Below are 25,816 nucleotides of genomic sequence, written 5' to 3'. Positions count from 1 at the left end.
TACAAAAAAAAAAAAAAAAATTAGCTGAGCATGGTGGTGTTCACCTGTAGTCCCAGCTACTTGGAAGGCTGAGGCAGGAGAATCACTTGAACCTATGAGGTGGAGGATGCAGTGAGCCAAGATTGTGCCACCGCACTCCAGCCTGGGTGACAGAGGGAAATTCCATCTTAAATAAATAAATAAATAAATAAATGCAAGGTGTTGGTATTGGGTGTCTAAGAAAGGTAATAAGGGGATCAGAAAATATTGCAATGAGGAATCTCTAACTAGGTGATCCTTTGAAATCTAGGAAGTATCTCGGAGATCTCTGAACAGGAAAGAAAACTCAGTACTAGAATCATCACAAACTTCAGTCTTTAGTGGAGCAATTGGCAATGGTAAGACTGACAAGAGACGGCCCATTTATTATGACTAAGATTGAGGTGCAAGGAAACAAGGCAGAAGCCCAGCCAGACCACGAAAGAGGTCTGGATATAGATTGTACATGTGCACATGTAGATAAAGGTGTACATGTGCACATGTAGATAAAGGCAGGTGTGCATTGATACTGAGTCACAGTATGTCGATATGAGCTCCTATCTTGAGTAAGGGTTGGAACCAAGAGCCCTGGATAAAGGAAAGTCTTCCAAAAGGCATCAAATAACCTTGGTTTTAGAAGCATAGAGGCTAGAGGCAGAGACTTGTTCCTTCCATTGTTGTAAAATTGGTTCACAGAAATATTAAGTTTCCAATAGCTCCATTGCCTCGTCTCCTTAAGGAAGATACTCCTGTTTTATGCTTTTTGTATTCTTTATGGCAGTGTTTATCAAGCAGGATATGCGGTCACTTGGACATCTTTTTAAAATGAGAGTCAGTGCCTCTGGAGTGGGGCCTAAAATCCTGCATGTCTAATTAGCTCCCAGATGATACTAATGCTGCTGTGGACCACACTCTTGAGTGTCAAAGTTTTATATAACCTCAATAATAGAAATAAACCCCTTTATTTGATCTCCCTGTTTGCCTTCAAAACCAGATAATATCCTCCATGTTCTAACATGCCACCCTTCTAAGACTCCCAAAGAGCCCTATGTAACAGCGCAGCAGCCTGATGATCTGACGTGTCCGAACTAGCCATATTCAGCCCCCATTCAGCACAGTCTTCCTCTGCTCACCATCCTTGTGTTCTCCTCCTATGCTTTCTCTTTCTAGCCCTATTTCCTGGAGTGTAATTCTTTCAATATAGGGATTATATCCTTTCACCTAGGTCAAGGCCCTTTATACACCCAATGTGGCCAATAAATGTTTGAGCTATCAATAAATACAGTAGGTTCAATAATCTATATCCAAACGAAGGTGAACCAAGGACTTTGGGCAGCTGACCCCCTACCCCACCACACATGGTACATTTCAGTACCTTCGATATATTTTGGTACCTTCAATAAGCCAACGCCCATAGCTTCTACCAGTGAGTGCAGTGTCCTGTGTATGTTTCAGCTATGATGGTACTGGAGGATTCTAGAAAAGCTCTGAAAGAAATAGTTAACCTTTGCATTAAAAGCAATAAACTAAGTATTTTTGAAGTTAAATTATTGGTTTTAATGAATTTTGAAATCATCTTCACTGGTATAGCAGAATAATGCTGTTTCTCTGGAAAGCTAGTCTTGGATAAAGTTGGATGGCTTTTTTTTTTTCCCGCAATTTTTTCCCTATTTTTTTTTCAACACTTTAAGTTCTAGGGTACATGTGCACAACATGCAGGTTTGTTACATATGTATACATGTGCCATGTTGGTGTGCTGCACCCATTAACTTGTCATTTACATTAGATATTTCTCCTAATGCTATCCCTCCCCCAGCCCCCACCCCACGACAGACCCTGGTGTGTGATGTTCCCCACCCTGTGTCCAAGTGTTCTCATTGTTCAATTCCCACCTATGAGTGAGAACATGTGGTGTTTGGTTTTCTGTCCTTGCGATAGTTTGCTCAGAATGATGGTTTCCAGCTTCATCCATGTCCCTACAAAGGACATGAACTCACTCTTTTTTATGGCTGCATAGTATTCCATGGCGTATATGTGCCATATTTTCTTAATCCAGTCTATCATTGATGGACATTTGGGCTGGTTCCAAGTCTTTGCTATTGTGAATAGTGCTGCAATAAATGACTCACTCAGGCTCACACAGCTACTAAGTGATGAACCAGAACTCACACTAAAGCTTCCTAATTCGATATCCAGTGTTCTCCAACTACCCCATTTTGCTCACCAACTCTGTTAGCCATAAGTAAACAGAGTGTAGCCACGAGTATAAAGGGGATTACTAGAAAATGGCTTTTTAGAAAGATAATTAGGTGTGTTCAAGCAAGATTTTAGTTCCTGAACCCAAAATATGTTGCTGTGCAATATAGGCAGTCTGTCTAAAAACAGGCTGATGGGTTTCACATAAACCCACGAGACAGTGGAATTTCCTTCTCACTTTAAGACTTTTCTTGATGCAGAAATACTGACCAAATGAGATCTGAGAGCAAGTTCAGAATCCTCAAAATTAGTAGGAAGTTATAGGAGATACCAAAGAAAGAGATATCTATACAAATATGCCTTGATAATAGCCTATGACCACTATGTCCAACAAGAAGTCACACTCTTGGGAGCTGGTGAGGGAAGAAACAGCCTACGGGTGTTACCAATTGATCAGGAAGCAGAATAAACATTGGTAGAGTTTTGCTGTAACTATCAAAGCACAAATGACTGTAGAATTTTGCTATTAACCGTATGCTATGCATCTTATGGAAATAGAGGAGTGCTATGTAAGTCCCACTTAGATTCTCTTTATCAAGCAAGGCATCCTTCCCTCAGCTGCAGGGAGTGTTAGCTGCTAAGAGGTCGCAGCTGGACCCTTCTGCTGATACTCATCCTCAGCAAATGGAAGCCACCTACCCTGGAAATATCTGGAAGGGTGTACCTTCCCCCTGGAGGTGTGCCACTCATAGAGATGGATTAATATGAGACACAAAGGGGCTTCCCTTTGCCTCAAGGTGGAATAACTCTGTAAAGCCATTCATACTCCAGAGCTCCCTGGGATTAGGGATTAGGCTTGTTCTAGGCACAGCTGAATGGACATCTTTGCTTAGCTTCTTTCTCTGAGGTTTCACCTGAGCACTCTCCTGCAATAAATCACTTGCATAACAATGCCATGTCAGGTTCTGCTTGCAGGGTACCAAACCTAAAATAAGGAGTGATGCATTAATCCAAAGGATTCTATTTTGCTCCACCGACCCAAGATTCATTTACCAGGTAGTGGGAAATCTTTTATTTCGTGTGTTTGTGCTGAAAGACATTTCTCTTTTTAAAAGTAGGGCATAGTAATGACCTATTTTATGCCTTTGGGCATGTTATGGCATATTATACCTTAGGGAATAATGATTTCTAATATGCAGTGAATATGTACAATTTGCTAGGCTCTATAATAAGGGCTTTAGTATTATAGCATTTAAGTTTCATCATAATTCTCTGAAATAGGTTCTATTATTATCATTCCTATTTTGTAGATAAAGAAACTGCGACCCAGAAAGGTTAGTTACTCTGCCCTGAGATCACACAGGTGGCAAGAGTCAGAACCAAAATTTGAACCCAGTTCTACGTGACTACAGAGCCCAAGCTCTTAACCATGATATTGTATTTTCTCTCCATACCAAGCCAGCTTTTTGCAAAAATGATTGCTGAAATGACCAGGTAATTTGCGAAAGTTCCTCACAAACTGCCTACTTAACATATTCACTTGCATAAATAATGAAATTCCACATCAATTTAGTTAATTGTAACATCTCAAGATCCTCCTGCCTAGAGGATCCTGGGCGAAGATGAGATCTGACTGGGACATTTCTCACAGGACTATGGTAGGACTTGAGGGCTGGGTATCTCTTACCCTGGGTCTCAGTATGCAGATGTAAAGTCATGCATTGGAGGAGGCTCATATCTAAAACTGGGATGGGGCTGGGTGCATTGGCTCATACCTGTAATCCCAGCACTTTGGGAGGCCAAGGCAGGTGGATCACCTGAGGTCAGGAGTTTGAGACCAGCCTGGCCAACATGGTGAAACTCTGTCTTTACTGAAAATAATAATAATAAAAAAATTAGCTGGGCATGGTGGTGGGTACCTGTAATCCAGCTACTCAGGAAGCGGAGGCAGAAGAATCACTTGAACCCAGGAGGCAGAAGTTGCAGTGAGCTGAGATTGCACCACTGCACTCCAGCCTGGGCGACAGAGCAAGACTTTGTCTCAAAAAAATAAAAAATAAATAAAACTGGGATGGTATTGTAGGTTGAGTACCCCAAGAAGCAGGAGCTGAGATAAGGACTTAAGTAAAATTTATCTAGAAAAAAATTCCAGGAAGTACCAGTAGGGGAGGGGAAACTGAGTCAAGGAGAATCTTGGGGAGACTGTATAAAACACATTTCAGAATTGGTTTATTCTAGGGGCAAAGAAGCTGGAGGTTTCACCCACCAATCTGTCATTGGTAATGGTTTCTTTGTGGGGATGTTAACTCCCTGGGACTTCTGCTTACTATGGGAGGAAGCTCAGCATGCTCCTGCAGTCTAAGAACTTGCTCAGGCAGAGTTGCGGTACTTTCAGTAAGAGGCATCCACACGTAAAGAATACAAATGTCAAGGGGATGTGGAAAGGGACTGACAGCATCGGCCATAGGTTACAAAACTAGAACTTTAGGGTCATGTATTCAAAGGTTAGAAGGGCGAGCAGGAGCCACAGTGTGTGGCCAACATGGAGTATGTTGTGAACAGAAGGAAGGGAAAAGTGAGAAAGAGCAGAACAAGTCAGTGGAAGTTGGCCTGAAGCAATCTGAAGAACATTGCTGCTGAGAAATATGCACCCAGCTTGTATGGGTGTATTGGACCAATTTAATGGGGACAGAGGTGGTAGACTATTAGGATATCAAGTGATGATCCATACTTGGTAGTATATCTACCATTCCTAAGACCATCTCTGTAAAATGGCAATAATATCTACCTACCTCCAGAGTGGGAGGCTAAATAGCCTCAGACCGTTGGGAAGAAAATATTCTCATTTCTGCACAAAGGTATTCTTAACCGGAAATGCAAAAAATCTCACAGAATCAGATGTGCCAGTGTGTGTTCTGTGCATGCCAATTTAATCCTGGTTTCAAGTGCAAGAAAAATGGCTTGCATCCTGAAGCCCATTAGGGAACATTGACCATATTATTGGGGTTAGAATTGCTGATGTTTTATTTGTGCATCACTCCTAAGCTAGGGTAGGTGAAACCCATTTCCTAAGAAGATTCCCTGCTTGAATGAGCCACTCTTGTAAAACCATAAAAGCAATGCTTCACTGAATAGCCAGGTATATTAGGTTGGAGGCCCGTTAGCCTTCCATGGATTTACTAATAGAAAAAGAAGCAATTAGAAATCAAGGAAGTGCTAAGATGCCTAGTGAGATATTGGAGGATGTTTGGAGACCTCATTCTGTGAGAAAATGAATGAAAATATTAGTGTTGATCTTGTGCTAAAGCTTTAATGAGAAATCTCAGACCAAGCCAATGGTATTCCTCCAAACCAGTTGTGGACAGTAAAACTCAGCCTACCCTTTCTGAAACAAGTTATTTCAAAACCACATGATAAGGAGAGCTGAAGGTCAGGCCCCCAAATGCATTATCCTTTGGAAGATAAACTGCATCCAACAAGGTCGATCAGGTTTGCTGCCTGGCTTTTATCTATTTACACCCAGCTCCCTTGAACTTTATTGATGTCCTGAGGATGAACAAGTAACCTGGGCTACATTTTTGGATAACTAATATTGTAGTTTATATAGTTACTTTAAGAGTAGGTCATCTCTGATGTCCTGTGGTTGCCTTTGAAGGGCTAAAGGAATTAACAAAATAGAGGGGATGAGGTGGGGAAGGTAGCCTAAAAGGGATGACGAAGTGCATGAGTTTGGAATCAGACAAACCCAGTAGCAAACCATGCATCTACATGCCTCTAGCCGTGTGACTTTAGGCAAGATTTTTATCCTTGCCTAACATAAGTTTCCCCATCTATAGGAAAAGGAACTAGTAGAACCTGTCTCATAGGACCTCATGGAAAGGAAAGAAAATAATGCATCCTAAGAGCCTACCACAGTGCCTGGGTGCTTAGCAAATACACAATAAGTGGTAGCTATCATTGTTGATGGGGAGAAACATAATCTGTATTTCAGTTGCTGTATTAGATGCACTGCATACATTTTTTAACAAAAATAATTGTATCAAAGTTAGCTTTATCAAAGTTATTTTGTAAGTAGGTATTATTATCCCTATTTTAAGGGTGAGAAAGTCAGAGAATCTGAGTGAATTGCTCCAAGTCCCATGGCTGGTGAGGGATGGAGCAGGAATTAATACGGGCCTGACTGACTCCAAAGTCTAAGCACTTGGCACTGCAGATACTTCCTTCTGTGTCCTGGAGAGGTGCTTACACAAATGCTCAGCTCCACTGGGCATTTAACTGGCATGAAACATTGTTGAAGGATGTTCTTGTCAGAGTTGCCACAGCAGTGCCAAGTGTCCATCAGTGAGTTCTTGTGTATGCTGCTGCCCTTCTTCCATGTTTCCCAGGGAGGGGACGGAAATTTTCACACTGTCAGAGGAAGTTTACACAGACCCAAATTTCTCAACATGTCATCTGTGGCTTACAGTGGGCTACAAGAGTTTTCTTGATGGTCAGAAAAATGATCCAAAAATGCAAGTCTTTTTTTCAGTTCTTATGATACATCAGTTTTTATGATGTGAGTTTTATAAATGACTGAGTAAGCCACTGAGGCCTTTAACTTAAGGGCTGCTAAAAATTGGTGTGTGTAAATTGAGTTTAACACATTACCAGAATTCGCCAGCAATTTGTGCTTTAACACCTGGCAAAGCTATAGTGGCCATATACATATAAGAGGTGGTTAGAAACTCCACCATTTCAAGTAATAGTTTTATCAGTATTGTTTAAATTTGTTATCAATAAACACCTAGGCAGTTCTTACTATGTAACAGGCCTTTTATAAGCATTTGGAAATGTTAACTTGTTTTCAGTCTTCATAACATTCCTATTTCACTATTTTCAAATCTGAGCCTTCTCTGAGGCGCAGAGAAGTTATGCAAGTCACCCAAAGTCACACAGCTAGTGAGGGACAAGCTAGGATTTGAAGACAGGTGGTCTGGCTTTGGAGTCCACACTCTTAGCCACTGAATTTCTTCTTGTTTTGTCACTGAAAGTTTCTTTATGTTTCTTTTGTTGTGAATTGTTTGGGTATTGTTACACATTAACACATAGCTGGGCTCAAAGTTTTTAATTACTAATATTTAACAACAAAAAAACACAACTACAACATAGGTTGAGCATTTACTTTGTGCTAATCACAGTTATAAGCATATATTTATTCATTACCTTTTTACTCTCCTCCCTGTTTTACAGGTTAGGAGACTGAGGAGTAGAGAGGCTAAGTAACTTGCCCCAAATCATTTTCACACAGCTAGTAAGTCATGGAAGTGGGGTTTCAAACCCAGGTAGTCTAACTCTAGACCTAATGCTTTTAATCATATTCTACTGCAACTCAGCAGTGGGTCATCTGCACCTGGTGAGCACATTCTCCATCAGAAAGTAAGGACAAGTAGGGTAAGTGAACTAGGAAGGATTTTGAACTCCTTGCTGTAGGCCATTTTCAATGGTGGCAAGAGAGGTTGTTTAGAGTCAGCATTCACAAAGGCAGCCAACCACAGAGAAAAATATAGCATTTTGGAGCAGGCGTAGCTCTGGTGTTAGCAAAGAAACAAGGGAAGAGCAGACATAATGCAAGAAGAGAATGTATCTCCCAGAATAGAGATACATGAAGTGGCAGCTCAGTACTGGGCTCCAGGGCCAGAGCCCTTCCCATGTGGCCACAGACAAGAAGCTTACCTTCACTCCACCTGGTTTCCTCATCAGCAAAACATGGGTGAGGACAATCCCTACTCCACAGAGTTTTGTGAAGAGTGGAAAAAAAAATAATAAATGTAATGTTCCTAGCATCATTTTGGAAGCTTATGTTATTCAATGATAGTGAAATGTCTCTAATCATCTGATTTACATCATTTTCTAAATAATAAAGTTCAAATCTCTGATTCAAACCCATGATAGCTATGGCCCTACCTTCTTAAGCCTTATTTGATTTTTCCCCTTTCCTTTATATTTTGCTTCTTAAAAAGGAATAATATTGACAGTACTCTGATAAAGTATATGACCTTCTTCAGTCCTGAAAAAGTAACTGATTATTTTATAGGCTACAGTGATATACCAACAGCTGTATTGGCAGCATTTTATTTAACTGCGTGTGGGACTGCAATGTATTGTCTCTGGGCCACAGCTCCATTTTTATGCAATTTGGTGGGTGGCTGTGGATTTTGGGTTTGTTTCAGGAGCCATTACTTTGCCAATCCAATCTGCATAATTCCATTTACTTGCCTTTGGAAGGAGAGACCTTGCCAGATCTATTGACTCTTACAGGAAGATTTGAGGGACGTGAGATTTTTTGTTGTTTCTTTCATGCCAACAAAAAGGAACAGAACTGAAAAAGCTAGGTCATTCCATTCAATTCCATTGCTACATGGAAGCGCACAGAGAAACAACATCTCTTTTCCACAATAACAAACAAATAGTTAAAGAGCATTGCACTGGATGGCACTCCATAGAATCCTGAAAAAAAGCTGTTTCCCATTCAAATCTTGAAAAGGTGTATAGAAATTTTTCCCAAGATCCTCATTCTTCCTCTTCAGGCATCCCTCTGGAACAGTGGTTTCAGCTTGCATTGGCATCACTTGGGAAATTTGATAAAGATACAAATTCCTGAGACCTGCCTCCAGAGATTCAGATTCACTAAGTATTGGATCAAGCCCAAGTAACCTATAGATTTAGTAGGTTTGACAATCTTCCTTCCCTTTTCTGTTCTCCTCTTAAATTCTCATATGAATGGGTCCCTGTACTATACCTCTAGAAGAAGTTATCTTGACAGCTACATACATTGTTGTTATGCTTTGTTTTTTGTTTTAAACATGAGTTTTAAGAAGTGCTTAGACAGTTTCATGGAAATAATTTATTTGAAATTCGTAAGAAAAAGTCACAGGGATGGTGTTTTTGTCTGGTAGCATGGAGAAGAAAGAGCAGAGGCTTTAGAGTTAGGCAAACTATAATTCAATCCACACTCAGTCACTTATTAGATGGATGACCTGGGAAATTACTTAATCTCCATGAGCTTCAGTTCTGTATCTATAAAATGGGAATAATAAACCCTGAAAGTTTACTCTGAATGTTAAGTGAGATGTTTTAGCTGGATACAGAAAAGGTGTAAACAAGGGCACGCACCTTGTGTCTGGATAAGAGAGTTCATAATATGTGCTAAAATGTCCCTTTTTAAAAATAATGCTGATGCTTTTCTTTTTTAATAAAGAAAAAGAACAAATGTCCATCATTCTCTGCTGTGTTGAAACAGGGCCTTCCTGGAGCTCCTAACTTTTTAAAAAAAAATCTTGTGCGGATGGCTTCCTGGAAAAACAGTGAAGGCTGAGCAGACTCCACTAAAGGCCCAACAGGTGGTGTGACCCAGAGGCAGTCTAATTCAGTGGTGACTGATTGCTTTGGAATAGTTCATGAGAAGCTCGGGCCTCCAAAGAGGCAAAAAGCCTACTGATTAGGGGCTGCAGGAATGAGCTTCTTTTCATGGTCCACATAGCCAAGGTGGCCCTCAAACCTGAATGAAAGTTTGTAGAAATCAGCGTCAAACAGGCCTGCAAAGACCCTGTGGTCTTGCACAGTAGGGACCACATTAATGTGAAGCCAGCAATATCCCTTTCTTTGGGCTGAGCTCAGCAGCTTCAGAGGGTTGGTTGATAAACTTTCCACACCCAGTCCCTCAGTGATAATATGAGCCATCAGCTCTTCTAAAGGCAATACTAGGCTGCCAAGTCACTCCGTAAGGTCTGTTTGATGCTAGCTAGGTTTTCCATCAGGCAGACTGAGCATGAAAAATATAATAACTTATTTTAACAAGGCACTAAAAGAATTGCCATGGTTAAAATTAAAACATTATTAGTTGTGTACCTCCTTATTGTTCAGTTTTTATATTGTTTTTATATTAAATCACATGGCAGGGATAGATTGGGGAGCTACATTTTTTTCAGGACCTAAGAACTCTGTAGGTCTTAAATGTCTAGGGTCTTGGCTGCTAAAGGCAGAGTTAAGCAGGTGACTACTCCCTTGATTGAATTGGAAGGGTACTCACATCAACCCTCCTGCAACCAAAGCTGTGCCCCAAAATATCTCCTCCTGCCTAAGGTGTTGGAGGCTTGTGTGAAAATGAGAATGTTATCTTAAATCATTGAGTCGCTATTGCAGATTAATGCCAAATATGCATGCTCAATATTGCAAAGAGTATGGTCCTGAGAAGATAAGGAGTAGGTCACAGGTGCTATTATGACAGGGGCACGCTTTCATTTTGAATGTTCAGAGAGAGATAATGAACCTAAATATAAGAGGGCAGCCCTTCAAGTGGGAGTCGGTCACAGAGCAGTACACTGGGCAGTTTGGAGACTATATGAGTGCCCTGGGGTAGGTGGAAGGATTAAAAAGAGGAATGATGCATTGTGGCAATTCTACCAGAAGCTTGTTGTTTTCATAACCACTGAGAGACAGTGACATGATTTCTAGTCAGAAGGAACAGAACCTGGACCTTTCCCTGCCTCAACTTCAAATCCTGCTGTCAGATGTGGATTTCTCTGTCTACAAGTAAGTAGAATCTTATGGCTCCCATTCTAGACATGAGAATAAAAGAAGATTGCATCATCAATGATCAGTTTGTGTTCACTCAACGTGGGCTTATTTTTATTTCTAATTGCCATTTTACCTTGGTTTCCATGTATTATTTCATTCTGAAAGTCTTTTCTCCCTAAATGAGTCATAAACTCTTTGAGAGAAGGAACCCTGCCTTCTTTAGCATCTCCCTCAGTGCGGAAGACTTGAGTAAATGCCGGGTGACTGGATTACCTGATCCTTTTCCTTCAACACATGTCCATTTGGCTTCATTTCCTGTGGCTGACTCACTGCTCCTGTACCAGCCATGAAAAGTATTAGGGCTTGGGTCCCAAAAGCAAGCTTTGTTGGGCTATTCAGCCAAGCGGAGTGTAGAGAAGCGGGCTAGGGGAGAAATGCTGTATCTGCCAAACAATTCCTTGAAGATACAGATTATTGAGCAATGCCAAAGTTTCCAATGATGCCACTCTTATTGCCATCCAGAAGTCAAGTGAAACTGATGACTTACAAATATACTGTTGCTTTTTGCCTTTCTTTTGCTGGTGTGATTCTGGCAAGACTCCTTTTACAGTAGTACCAGAGTACTTTATCAGGGATATGTCCATAGGATTACAATCCATTTATTCACTTGTTTATTCAGCATCTTTACTAAACAACTACTATGTGCCAGGCACTTTGCTAGAGATTAGAATGTGACATTAGAGCACAAAGAACATGAGTTTGCTATTAATAATCTACCAGAAAATTACTCCTTCCCTTCCCCAACCATTCCTCACAAAAGAAGCCAGAACAGGGACTACCGTACACTCATTGCCCACTATTGTTAGATATTTGATGTTTTCTAATTTAAACCACACAATAAACCTTCATAAAACTGAAGCACGGAGAAGTTCAGAAACTTCTCCAAGGTCTCATACCTACCAAGTGTCAGAGTCAAGATTTGAACCCAGGCCATTTCTCCATGTTACTGGCTGTGTTGGCTTTTCAACATCTTCAACACCATGGGTTCCTTCTCAGCAGTATATTGATTCTTATTCCCGTCAATGGGGTCCTATCTGATCACTGTATTCCAAAAGAGTAAAGTGAGGTTTATACTAGATCCTGTGTAATGTCATGATTCTATGCAGGCATGCCTCAGAGTTACAACAAATGGCCTAGCAGCTAATGTCAGAACACACACTTCCAGACATATGGAGCACTCCTTCAACATGACAGACTATGAGTAGCAGTTATCAGGAACTACAAGATAGTGACAGTGCTGCTTCTTGAAGCTCACACAGCAAATTGCAGGCTGCTCCATAGAGCTAGGCTTCACCACATTCTGAACATGGTCTGGGGACAAACTCATCAAAGGCTGTGCCAGCAAAGCCCAGAAGCTTCCTTTGAACTCCCTTTTATTAACTTTGTCACCAAGTCATGACAGATAAGCAGCACCCAACTGGGGTTGCTCTGAGCCACAAAATAGAAAGCATAAATCTATTCTCTGCCCTTTCCTCCCCTTTTTGCTCTTTTCCCTCACACCATGCATCTATGAATCACCAACTCCATCAGTTCCATAACCTAACATGCACTTTAATATGCCCTTATTTTTCATCCCTATCTCCATTGGTTCAAACCCTCATCATTTGTCACAGGATTATTGCGGCTGCTTCAATTCGTGTCTTAATCACCATTTATCTGTTCCATACAGTGATCCTCCCCCAGAGTAGTCTATAATAAACCCAAATCTATAATTCAGCTCTATATTCAAAATTTCTCACTAATTCCTCACCAACAACTGAAAAGGCATATCTTTAAAAGTTGCTCTTGCAGAGCCCTTAAGGATCTGGCTTACTTTTACTTTTCAGATTTCTCTTTTGACAATCCCAGTATGGACAGCATAACACTTGTTGTGTAAATATACAGAATACTCATACCTCTGAGTTTTTGTATGTGCTTTTTCTTCTGCCTCAAATGCTTTTTCTTATTTTGGTGAATTGCTGCTTATCCCTCAAAACCCAACTAAAATATGGGAAACGTTTTCCTAACCTTCCCAGATAGACTTAGTTGTTACTTCTTTGTGCTTCGAAGTACTTTTTCACATATTTATTACCACACTTGAATCAAATTAAAATGTATTGGTTAATTACACTACAAACTACTCAAAGAACCAGCAGATTTCATCACTCCTTTCTACTTTGGGAGTATCAGTACCTGACACAATGTTCCATAAGCATAAGTATTTTTGCCTTCTTTTTACCAAAATTCAGTTTGCTCATTTATTAAATTAGGAGCCTGAATGAAATTAGTTTTCAAAAATTCTTCTATACAAACAATTTTTATTCAACTAGACCTTACATCTGCATGGCTTCTTCAAGTCTTTGCTCAAAGATCAGAGGCTGTCTCTAACTACTCTATTTAAAATCCACACCCCCTCCTTCCCTGCTTTGTCTTCACAGCACTTTTCTCTCTCTAATGTACTCCAGAACTTACTTAGGTAGTTTGTTTATTGTCCCTCTCCACTAGAAGAAACCCCCATGAGGCCAGGAGATTTGCTTACATTGTTTACTGTTGCATTTCTGGGACAAAATGATGCCTGACATATAGTTGGCTCACAATAAATATCTGTTGACTGAATAAACTCTCAATATTAGAGATGTGTTCAAAGGGATTATCTCTTCAACTAGATACATGTATCAGTCAATGACACCTAGTCAGTGGTCAAGCAAGGATTAGCTAATTAGATATCAGAATGTGCTCAAACAGCAAGGACTGCAGGATGATTGACAAGTGTCAGTAATAGGACAGTTTCCCTGGGACAAAGAAATGAAACTACCTAAAACTTTAAGAACAGAACTAACTAAAGTAGACCCTGAAAATAATCCTGCCACACAGCATGGCCAATTTCCACTTGTAGATCATAATCTTTTATGCACCTCCCCAACAGGAAAACTTGTGATGGTGGGTGTGGGAAGGATGTCCCAGGGAAGCTTTTGCCACAAGGCAAAGGTAGAGAAGTGAGCCTTTCTCTGCCTCTCCTTTCTTTGTTCTTTCCTCCCCTTTGGAACTGAGTGACCTGCACTTCCTCCTCTCCTTTCCATCAGGAGATCCCTAAAAAAGGCTGATCCATATGGAGGTGCAAAGACTGCTGGCAGTTATGATCTTTCTCAAGGGTGCTTGCCAGGAGACTACAACATTAATCACAGGAACTAAGCTTTTAACTTAGTTCATACTGAATTAAGGGTGAATACTTTGGCAAGCAAAGGGAGAGACAGTGTATTTCTGTCGTCATTGAATTCCTACCATGCAATTTGAAATAATCATCTACGTATATACAAGTGTAACTAACAAAATATTTCTGATATGCCTCCCAATGTAGGCTCATTTATCTCTCTTCCACATTCTAGTTTCCATTTTAAGACAGCCGTGAAGCTACAGTCAATGTATAGAATGTGGTATGTAGAAAGCAAAAAGCCCCAAATCTACACCTTCCTGTCTGATTATACCTTTGTACTAAAGGAAGTCCTTAAGGGACTACACAGAAAAGTCTATCCGTTCCAGTCCTCGGTAATTTGGGGAGGGAAGAGAGAGGAGTCTAATATTGATTGAGGAAGATGAATTGTAACACTCTTGCTCCCCAATCCCCTTGATTCAGAGAAAAGTTGCAATAGAGAGGGATCCAATAATAAGCATTCTGATAGGATCAGGAAGCCAGAGTATTTTGAGGGTAGTAAGGGCTTTAGCAAGTATCCGTGTCTCTACTAGTGGGAACCCTTAATAGGGAGAGCTACTGTACTTCCCTGTTTCCAACAAGAAGGCAGTGGCAATGGGATGATGGTCATGGCAGCAGGCTACTAGAAGGCTTCTTGTTTTCTATCATCTGAATGGAACCCAGAAATTCCCGTTTGTCCCAGTTAAAGGAGCCCAGGGATGCTTACAATATAGTAAAACAGCAAAATTCTTCAATTGGAACAAAAAGTCATGGTAGACTCAAAGTTTGAGATTCTGGAAAACTGTCCAGGATCCTAGGCTCTATCTGGGGGTACAAGATAGGACTTGCTGTAGCATAGCAGCCACCAGTTTGGGAAGCAAACCAGACTGGCCACTCTCCAACTGAACCAGCAAGGATTCCTTTAACTGTGCATATATCTGAGGAGACTTTTTCCACTGCCACCATGAGATAACATAAATTATACCCAGACACAGCCTTGGAAAGGGGCACAGGAAAGAGAAAATTTGATAATGTGGTGACTTTCTTAAGAGAACTACCAAGCAAATAGGTCCCTGTGAGGAAGATAAGATGAATTATAGGAAAATAAAGTAGCCACATTTGTTTTGCACATCTGTATGTGAAGAGTGAGTATTTTTGCCATCTCAATGCATTTTTGCCACTTAAATACATTGAGGTTAGTAGCGGCCTTCCTAAATTTTTGAGATTCCATGTGCAGAAAATTTTGTACCACAAAGTGACTACAAACCTCTAGGCTAAAATTTAAAATTCTGAGTTAAGGTCATGATCCAAGAAGAGACAGGATTTGCAAATGCACATAGAGTATATTCAGCATAAGTTAGAAAAGAGGGGTTAAGAAAGGTTATCACAAGAGCTTCTTCTTGTTCTGTAAAGTCTTAAAAAGTAGAGCCACTTTTTGAGAGAGGGAAACCCAATATTATCGGCATCAATTCAAGCCTGGAACATATCTGGAGATGGTATTTTGGGAAGAAGTGATTGGATTTCAACAACTAATCAGAAAGAGAATACACAGCTAATATTTCATAAATTAATCCACCCAGAGAGATTGAAGGAGTTGGGAAATGGAACCATGCTAGTTTTGTAAGAGCTAGCTGAGTTACTACTCATCCCTCTCTTGAGCCAAATAGCTCAAGTTAGAGCACATATACCTACTGGGCATAAAGAGGACAACGGCTAGGGATAGGGTTGTATCATCAATCTTTACTTGCTGCTGCCTTTACATCAAGTAGCTACTCATCTCCACTCCAGTATTCAAGATCCACTAGAAGTTTATCCAAGCTCAAGAGAAGTATTTCCTACACACTATCTGTAGCTCCTAAAGGGTGTAAGGGATAAGGTGAAATAATGGGCCAATATTTGGAAGAGTTTGTGCCCTCTTAGGGACAAATAGTGATATAAGATTTAGTAATCAGGTTTTCTAGCCAATTTAGAGGAATTGAGTAGAATATGAAAATAAATGCAAGATAATCAAGCTCCCACCTTCACGGAAAAGGGGAGGGCAGGAACTTAATCATGAGCACATGTCCCTTGTAGGAATATGGAGATTTATTATGGTGTGTGGCATAATATGTTTCAAATATGTCCTGATTTAGGATCCCTTATTAATAAGCTTACCTTTCTGTCTCTTACACCCTGTCCAACTGCCATTAAGAGTTAATCATAATGCTGACATCAGGAAGAAGATGATTAAGTCCATTGAAGAAGCAGGAAACTAACCATAGTAGAAGGAGTCTTAGGTAGAGAAAAGTAGACATTAAGAGAAATATTTGCTTCTTGCAGTCTGGGGCAATTTTGAGAAAAATAAGAGAATAGTGAGGCAGGTGGCCATTAAAGCTTTCATGCTCCTCTTCACACATATTTAGGAGCCAAAAGGAGTGATGTTGCCTTGAAAACATCTAAATAGCTTTTGAGAAGCTCAAGGATTGGAGATAAATGGCAAACTCCTTTCCTTTAAATATATTAGTGTGGGTCTCAAGACCTCAGAAGAAACTCTCATGGCACCATCTAACACGAAGCAAGATTAGCAGAATTGAGGTGGAGGAGGTGGTGGATGGATGAATAATCCCAAGATAGACCCAAGCTTTTCTCCAGTAGATCCATGGCATGCAGGGCACCCAGAAGTTCCTGAATCTCCAAGAAGGGGACAATGTGTGAGAGCACTGTGGACCTATAGATGGCCAGGGTCAGGATGTATGAGTTTGAGATGGAGGACAAAGGTCCACGGTGTAAAATTGCTGTGGTAAATGTCAACACAAAAGCCAGTAGGACAATAGCACTTCAAACTAGGGAGCAGATCCTTTTCAGCAGGGTTAAGCTAGGATCCATCAGAATTTACAGAAGTTGGAGGCTACCTTTCCCCTAACTGGCACAGAATCATGTCAGCCACAGCCCTTCCTGATATACCTGATTATATTATATTAGACAAGTGGAGGCAGAGAAAGAGGAAATGTGAGAATTTAAGCATATGACCTCAAGATCCTGAGCATCTGTGTAAAGGAGCTGCTACATTATTATACTGGACTGTTTATTGAATTGTCCTAAATTTTATACACATCCCATTTCTAAGATGTAGTTGGTTTGTGAGGAAGAGCAGATGAGTTATAAAAATTTTTTGAAAACAATATAATTTCTTTGAGCATCTGAGTATAATAGAATAAGCAATTATGTTATCCTGGTATATTGTACATTAAATTGATAAGGAAATAGTGTCCAAAAAGCCAATTAACAAGAAAACTCTTTTATTGATAGAAAAGCAAAACAAAATTTCCATGAATTCTATCTTTTTTCTTCTGTTGGATATACTCAAGTTCAAAAGTCAGTTTTTCTGTTGTTGTCATCATTGTCACTGTTGCTGCTGTTCATCTCTCTCTAGAAACAACCCCTTGTAATCACAACTGTAAGGGAAATATCCCTACCGCAAATGGGTAGGACCTCCTTGATAAGTCATTGTCTCCAAATAAAGTTGATTAAATTCTTATTGTCAGCTAAGCATTCATACATGGCACCAATTGTATTATTAGGTTGGTGACATTAATAAGTATTGATGTCAAGCCACATTAGCTGTTTCTCAAATGTTATCAAATAAATAACAAACCAAATCAGAATCAGATTTACATTCATTCCAATGATTAAACACTCTCTTATAGATTGGGCAATTTATTCTAATATGAACTGAAACATCTGTGAGTTACAATCACAAGTTCCAACAAAAAATGGCCCAAATAAGTAGGCCTTTCAGATTCAAATTCAAAGTTCAGATTCACATGGGAATGGGACTAAGGAACCTGATCAGATTATATTAAAATTTCTGGTTCTAATTTAACCTGTAACTTCCACATAATGTCAGCTAGCAATTGTTCAACTTTCACCCACAGAAAAGCATTAAAGCATATGTCTACATGATAAAAAAATAAAAATTTAACCATTATCTAATTAATACAATTGATACAGATAGAAATGGTGGAAAAGTCAGATGTCAAAGAAGTTTCTTAAAGCTAATTTATCCATGTTATCCAAAAATGATTTATCAAACTAAACAGATAATGGTCATATTTTCACTTTACCTTTAGCTATGCAGATATAAATTGTATTTCTACACAACATATAGGTTGAAAATGAAAAAAATCAAACCACAATCCAGGTTCCAGGTTTGTGGTCTAGATGGCCCTAAACCTCTTCTGGATATTTTCGCTTTCCATCTAGATATTTAGACCACATCGATATGGTCATAACTTTATTATCATTGCTACATTTGAGTCACTAACCTAGGAAAGGAAGCTTATCTAATTACCAATTTTCCAAGCTAACCAGGACTTTCCCCTTTCATTATTAAAGAGAAAGTCATTCAGATTTGACCCCAGAGAAATAAGTGCATGCACATACCGGACTTTTCAGTATCCTCTTTGAGTAAGAGGATGGAACAACTATTTTGGTTTCCATCTCATTCTTGTAATGACAGAAAAGAGAATACAAAAAGTCAATTGTAAATTTATACAAAACGTATGCATATATAAATACATATCTATGGGTGTATATAAAGTCTAAATATTATATCCATCTACATCTTTAAGATTCAGAGTGTTGTACAGTTGACATAATAGTATTCTCTCTCCAAATTTTCTCATTTTTAAAAACAATAAGAATCAAGCATGCCACCTTATTAATACTGAATAGCAAGTGCAGAAGTTAAGCTGTAGCTATAGGGGTTTGAAGCAATTAGTTTGACGGGACATCAGTGAATAAAATCCTTAAAATAAATTTAGCTATTTCCAGATTGCCTTTTGTTTCATAAAAATGAAAACCTAAATGCCCTGTTGGTAGCATCCCAAGCTCCTGAGACTGCCAATTGAGCTCTATAAGAAGCAGTGCTTTAAACAGGGTCTGTACAAATTGCTTGGATATGTGCTTATTGAAATAATTTGGTGTGGGAAACTGGCTTACTAGAATTTCATGTAATTCTCTATCTCATTAAAAAATCACAAGTGATACCACTGGAAGCTTAGGTTCTGAGTATATTAAGCTCAGTATGAAATCTGACTCACAAACTGCATCATCTTTACACAGAGCACTATTAAAAAATTAAACTACAGTCAATTAATGGAGAAAGGCATACATATTTAAAGGTGCACAATAAAAGTGTATTACAGATGTGTGCCCATGTTGAGAGGTATTGAGATCATTTGTTTTACAATATACATAATGCTTTTATTTCTCTTGCTCCTTGCATTCCTTTTGGGGAAAAACGATGTAGGACAACTTCATAATTACCCCCACAGAGTGTACAGGTTGCTCCTTGGAAGGGGATTATTATTGCATGCCTTGAATATACTATGATTCATAAGGCAAGAACATATGCGTAGCTTCAGCACCAAGAAAATGGAATCGTTATCCAGCACTGCTCACAACAGAACATCTTATTGCTTTAATAAAATGGGAAATTATTCGCTGTAGAAAGTGCACCAAATAAGGGGAAGAAAGTAACATCCATGCACTTAGTGGAGCTCATTGGAAATGATGAAGCTCCCTTCTGGGTCCCTGATTCTATTCAAATTTCAAGTCCAAAAATCATTCTGTAATAAGGTATTAAAGAGCTACCACTGGATGAGGGTAAGCTACAAAAATCAATGGACTTTCTTCTTCACAGTGCCTTAGTCATTCTGATGTACAGTGTAGAACTCTGATGCAGTACAGGATTCCCTAGTGGCCTGAGGGAGTTAACGCACTCTTTTACCTATTACTAGGACGTGACTAAGGCACTGGAGAAAAACTGGTTCATTGTTTAATATATTGTACCCAAAGATTATACCTGGTCTTCCTAATATTACAAGATGGCATGCTTCAATGATGATCTTCTGTGCTTCAGGAAAGGTGATTATCTTATGGGTGATTAAAATTAAGTTTATTAAATTATTTTTATAAAAGATGCAAACTGAGCTTAGGCAATTTAATAGATGACCAAAAATATTAGCGGTAATATTTCCTCTGGATAAGAGCACATATGTCTGGACCAAGTAGACAACTTAGAACAATGAGTTGCTTGGGAGAGGGATGCTCATAGGGGCACTGTTGCCTTACACCCTGCAGGATAGTCAGGACTCTCTTGGTACAGCTTTTTGCAGATCACTTTCATTCATACATTTTCCAAAAATTTGAATAGCTGTCAAAGGCTTGATTTCCAAGAAGAGATGCCACTGCATATAATTAATATTGTAATATGCTTCTGGCTTCTTCTGTCATTCAACCAAAGGAAACAAGGTGGTAAATAACTATAGACTAATTCCATTTCTAACATAGATGGCCTTGTCTGGCATTAGAAAATAAAAAAATATTTATCTTATTTTCTCAGTTTCTTTTTTTCTCAGTATTTTTGTATGTTCAGTGAAGTTAGGACAGACTGAGAAAGAGAGCCTTTCCTTTGCTGCAGGCACAGATTTGTAACTAAACAAACAAGCTGCAAACATTTTTATCCTGTAAGTAATTACTGGATCTAGCTTTTCTTGAAATTTGCATGTCCTGTCATCCAAATTGCCCAACATCCCCACCAGTCTCATCCCCAACCACATACAGTACAAGCAAGCACACACACCACTGCCTCCAGGTGGTAACTGCATGCAGGGAGAACTACAGGCACTGTTTAAATATTAACCATGTTTTTAATAGATGGCATTCTTGCACATCCATTATTTGTTTGTTTCTGTGGTTGTGTTTTTTCTATTATTTGCAAAAGAAAAAATAAAGCATGTGTGTCATCTTTTTATAACAGTCTACTACAGAATAAGGTACAAAAGAACACTTCTGGAAACAGCAAAAGCCAGGTCTGCACCACTGATTTCTCATCCAGTGGTAACCATTATATCAACAGCTGGAAATTAAGAACAATAATATACAGTTTGGAGGACATAGTACAGAACTATAGTTTTTTTCTGTATTTGGTACCAATATACTAAATATATAACAAAGGTGCACTTGTTCTAAAAATAAAACAGAAACATTCTAGTTGGTTAGATACTGCACTTTCAGTACTGCACATCACCTAATACTTTTTTTTTTTACAAAAAAGGTAACTTATGCAATGTTTAATAATAAGGAAACCAATAGTACACGCTAACTCGATTGTAGAAAAAGAAGAAAGAACCCAACCAAAAGCCAGAATAGTCACTTTCCAAAACAGCCCCTCCTCTGCCTTCACAACTACAAGAAGTAATCAGAACGGTGAGGCGACTTCAGCACCAGACCTGGCTGGACAGCTCCCAGATCCTTTGTAAATCCTGAAAATGTCACAAGTCAAAGGTGTACGGGTGGGGGCGGAGCAGGGAGTGAAAGCGTTAGCTTTTTAAAAAAACTCATTGAAAGATTTTAACGTACTTATGCTCGGCCAGCGAGGGTCATTTTAAAAAGTAAATTAAATGCTCTGTCCTGGAAAAGGTAATGGTTAACCAAAGGGTGAGAAATGGGCTGACTGGTGAGGGGTACCTGTCATAAACGCTTTCCGGGGACTATTCTCTATGGCCTCTTGCAGTCCTGGTGCTTAATGTAGACGTTTTCTTTATAATATACTATTGCCTGAGCCCGGCTGAGGGTGGGAATGGGGAGGAAAGGGAAGCTAAAGGAAAAGTGAAAGCTTAGGGGTCAGAGGGGAAGGAAAGAAACTAAATCTTAACTTGACAGCTATGTACATTACCGGGCCCCCTCCCCTCCCTTTGCTCCGGGAATCAATGCCTTTTATATATTTGGTAGCTTGTGCGGTTTCTCCTCCTAATTGAGGGGAGCGCGGGGTGGAATGGGAAGATGCATCCTTCATTGACAATTAGAAATTATGTGATTTGTCATGCGCTTGGATTGTGTTATTAGTATTATAATAATTACTATAAATATTAATAAAGTATTATTATCAGCGTTATTTCTTCTTCCGAGACTTTCCTCGCCCAATATTTACAAATACCGCACAGTGCCTCGGCGGAGGAGAAACAAGAGTAAGGGGAGGGCAGGTAAGGAAAGCAGGAAGAAGAAAGAGGTGCCAGAGGAAAATGGAAAAGGAAGGAAGGAGGAAAAAAGCAAGGGTGGCAAAGATGCTGGAAACGAGGACGGGGAACGAGAGGGGCTAGACGATCAGGACAGTACCACCGTTTGCAAAAGGCCCTCGCCAGCTGTGTCCAAACAGGAGGAAACTGCGTGTGCTCCTTGGGGACTGGAGGCTGGTGGTGGAGGCGGAGGAGCACAGGGACCCTGGCACGGGAGGCCAGGGGACGAAGAGGACGACGACGAGGCGTTGGAAGGGGCGCAGATGGGAGAGTCCCGGGGCTGCCTCTCCAGCCGGGTTTCCTTTGCGTGGGTTGGGGCCTGCCTGCCAGGTCGGGGCAGCCCCCCGCCACCGCGGCTGCCGCTGCAGTGATCCCGCTCATATTCCTCCTGAGCCCTCTGCATCTTCCGCTTCTTCATCCTACGCTTGTGGATGTGGAAGGTGGAGAGGGACAGCACGATGAGGCAGAAGATGAGGGTAACCAGGACAATCAGCACCAGCGTGGAGGAGAAGGACTGGAAGAGCTGCTGTCCCACCTGCGTGATGCAGGTGCCGCTGCCACCTGCGCCTGGGCCGCGGGCACCCGTGTTGCCGCTGCCACTGGCGTTGGGGGAAGCAAAGGTCCGGTTGAGGAGACACGGCGGCAACGCCAGCCTCAGCTCCTTCGGCGCCCTGGCACTCATTGGCGCGGGGCTGGGAGGGGCCAGACCCACTAGGCTTCCCCTCTTGGGCACACCGTTCCCACCAGCCAAGAAGAGGACGGAGCCCACGCCACCCAAAACTGCTCCCTGTAGCGGGAGGTGGTGTGCGAGCGAGCCAAGGACTAAGGGAGCAACTGCTGGCAAGCAAGGCGACCAAGGAGTGAGCGGCGCCCGAGAGATCCTCGCCGATACCACCTCGAACACGTCTCCGCGCGCCCCTTTCCTTTGCAGAGGCACCAGGCTGCAAAGACACAAAGCTTAGTTAGAATCTCGGCCGCTGCCCAGGGGAGTGCTGTCGGGAAGGATCAACCACCACCGCAAAGCGGCCCTCTGGGCACACTGCCTGAGCTGGGCGCTGCCTGTATTTTCGGTCAGCGGACCCCAGCCTGCCCGCCCGTGGCCGTGCACCAGAGCCACCAGCAGCCTGCTCACGCCACTCGACAGGATGGGGTCTGCGCCCGGACCGCGGAGGTGCAGATTACTCAGCAGATAAGGCAGCCTCCCTTCCGCCCTTCACAACTTTATAATTGCAACAGACACGCAGCCGCTTCGGTTGAAGTCCCTACTTCCCAGAGCACCGGCTCTCCTCTTTTCTGCGCCCTCTCGGTTGATGTCTTCGCCTGGATCCTACCCTTCCCAGCACCCACTCCGGGCCGCCGCGCGGGCTCCGGGTATGCAGTCCTCCCTTCCTTTCCCTCCCCCTCCAGACTTGCCCTCCCTGGACAGCGTCAGATCCCTTGGGTCCCATTCCCAAGGGGATACCCCTGGCACCACATCCCACTCTGCCTCTGTCCGCAACCGCGGCTGACGCGCAGGAACGCGCTCCATCTCTTCTCCAGCCTTCTTCCCTGGCATTCTCCCCGCTCCAAAAAAAAAAAAAGCAGCTGAAGCATTTTTCTCAGCTGACACATTCCCGCAAACGGCCCCCTCCTCCCCATTTCCCTGTGCCCCCAACTTGGCAGTAACCTGCTTCTTTCTAGAAGAGCTGGAATGGAAAGGGGAGGGTTCCCGCCTGCAAAGTTTGGGGAACGGACCTTCTTTCTGTCCTTCCCAGACCCAGCCCAAAGGCCCCGAGGCTTTTCCGGCGTACCGGAGCCGGTAGACCCGCAGCGCACAGGAGAGCCTCCTTGCTGCTCCCAAGAGGCAGCTGCAAACTGTTGCACTGCGGAGCAGCCAGGCAGCGCGTAAGCAAGCCGGGGCAGGGGCCGGGGGCAAGGGCGGGGGCTGGAGCTACGGCCAGGGGTGGCTGCCCAGGCCGCGTGAGCTGTCCTCCCCACTCGCGCCCGGCCGTCAGGCCACCCGGCCATCAGAAGCCTTTACTCACACCTTGCCTCTTACCTGGACCGCCAGCTGGCTGCAAGGAGGGAGCCCCCGCCGCGCGGCTGCAGTGGCGGCTGCAGAAAGCGTGGAGTGAATGGGCCAGAGACCGAGCCGCGCTGCTGCCGCCGCCGCCGCCACCGCCTTCACCGCCGCTTCAGGGAGCTGAGCTCGCAGCCTATTGCCAGAGAGGCCGGTGACGTCAGGCAGCCACCGCCAGGGCTCCAAGACACCCCTCAGGCCCCCACCCACCCTAGTACCCCAACACCTTGTCCTAGCATAGCGAGGCTCTGACACACACTTCCCAGTTCCCTGCCCTTCTCCAGCCCAGGAACTAGGAGGAGCAACCCCTACCCCCACCCCGCAAGCAACCCACCTTTCTCACTCTCTTGCCCAGGAAGACTTGAATCTTGAGTCCTCCAGCTGTCTGATTTCGTTCTAGAGCTGACCCTTTGGTCCCAGAATCACATTTTTACACTCTGGATAACCATCTACCATCGGTGCACAGATCAGAATTTCTCCCTGGTGGCTGATTAAAATTTCCCCCACCCCTAATTCCTCTCTGTGCTGCCCCTGTTTCTGAACATAAACTGCGTGCATTGGAGAGATGACAGGGACATTTCTCAACACAAGTGTGACAGAACCCAAGACACAAACCTGAACAAATTAAACAATCCAAATTAACCATTTTTCTCCACTGGAGTTTCCAAGTTATCTTTTTCGCTCCATCTGATTCATGATCATCCTCCTTGCATCCCTCACATCTTCATCTCCAGGCCCCAGACCCAACCAATGTATTAAACACTCCTTCTATTCTGACAATCTAGACCCTCATGGGCACACAAAGCAGAGTGTTACAAGGAAGAAATATGAAATTATTTACAGGAAGGCAGAAATGAACTGCCTTATGAAAATTCCAAGTATTTGTAACTTGCACAAAGTACCGCTTCATTGGCCCTAATTCTTGGCAAAGTGTTTGGAGCACAACCTTTTAGTAAAATACATAGAACTTCCAGAAAAGAATTCAACAGCCTCCCTAAATCTTGGAAGAGACTAGTTAACTATTGTTTTAGGAGCCTTGGAAAAATATGAATAGTGCATTTGGTTACAGAATCCAGCTTTGAAATGGAGTATGCTCATTTTTCTGTTGGAGAAGCTAGCTGGGAACAGTACCTAAAGACATTGCATGGTCTTTGAAGGCACTCAGGTGTCTTACTAAATATATGTTTTCTTCTTTGCTCCTTGTCTTCTTTTCTATCTTTGAGTCTAGCACAGTGCCTGCAGCTTACTTGATAAATTGAATGATGCAGTGTGTGTTGTTGCTCCTTCCTGCTATGCATCAGAAATTACTGATGCCCAGTTATCTGCTTGTATTTGCTGTATTTGTAAAGAAAGAGGGTCTGACATGTGGAAGAAAGGCTGTCTGTAATCTGGGGGTCCCTTCTTCTGACTCTGTGTTTAGAGTCACACAGTTACTGATGTCTGCCCCCAGCCCCCACCCCAATGCTAGCATCACCTTCCTGCCTGGAATGACAGCACCAGATGCCTGCAATAGCCACCTGCCACATTTGGACAATTTGACTTTGGTGGGCTCAGGGGATGGAATGGTGTGCCTTTTTTTTCTTTTCTTTTTTTTTACGCTGTGACTAAGTGACACTTTACCATTGATGCCTGACAGGCAATGCCCCATTTTTTCACACTCACTTTGCTCCTGAAAAGTTGAGTCTAATAAACATTTTG

At 41.9% G+C, this 25,816-nt stretch overlaps 1 protein-coding gene and 1 long non-coding RNA gene across 3 annotated transcripts in view; one reads left to right on the top strand and one right to left on the bottom strand.

Moving 5' to 3' along the window:
* Positions 1-25,816, top strand: part of LOC134759427 (uncharacterized) — a 400,963-nt gene that overhangs the window by 330,819 nt on the left and 44,328 nt on the right. The gene's annotated exons all lie outside the window — the stretch shown is intronic.
* Positions 20,779-24,213, bottom strand: C9H11orf87 (chromosome 9 C11orf87 homolog). The gene is given in 2 exon segments (NM_001131788.1): positions 20,779-23,000; positions 24,098-24,213. A coding segment is annotated over 1 exon segment (594 nt). The 5' UTR covers positions 22,742-23,000; positions 24,098-24,213; the 3' UTR covers positions 20,779-22,147.

Source organism: Pongo abelii, chromosome 9 (assembly GCF_028885655.2).
Source record: "Pongo abelii isolate AG06213 chromosome 9, NHGRI_mPonAbe1-v2.0_pri, whole genome shotgun sequence".
Taxonomy (NCBI): domain Eukaryota; kingdom Metazoa; phylum Chordata; class Mammalia; order Primates; family Hominidae; genus Pongo; species Pongo abelii.
Note: the sequence above shows the minus strand (reverse complement) of the source record. Positions and strands in the feature narration are given on the sequence as shown.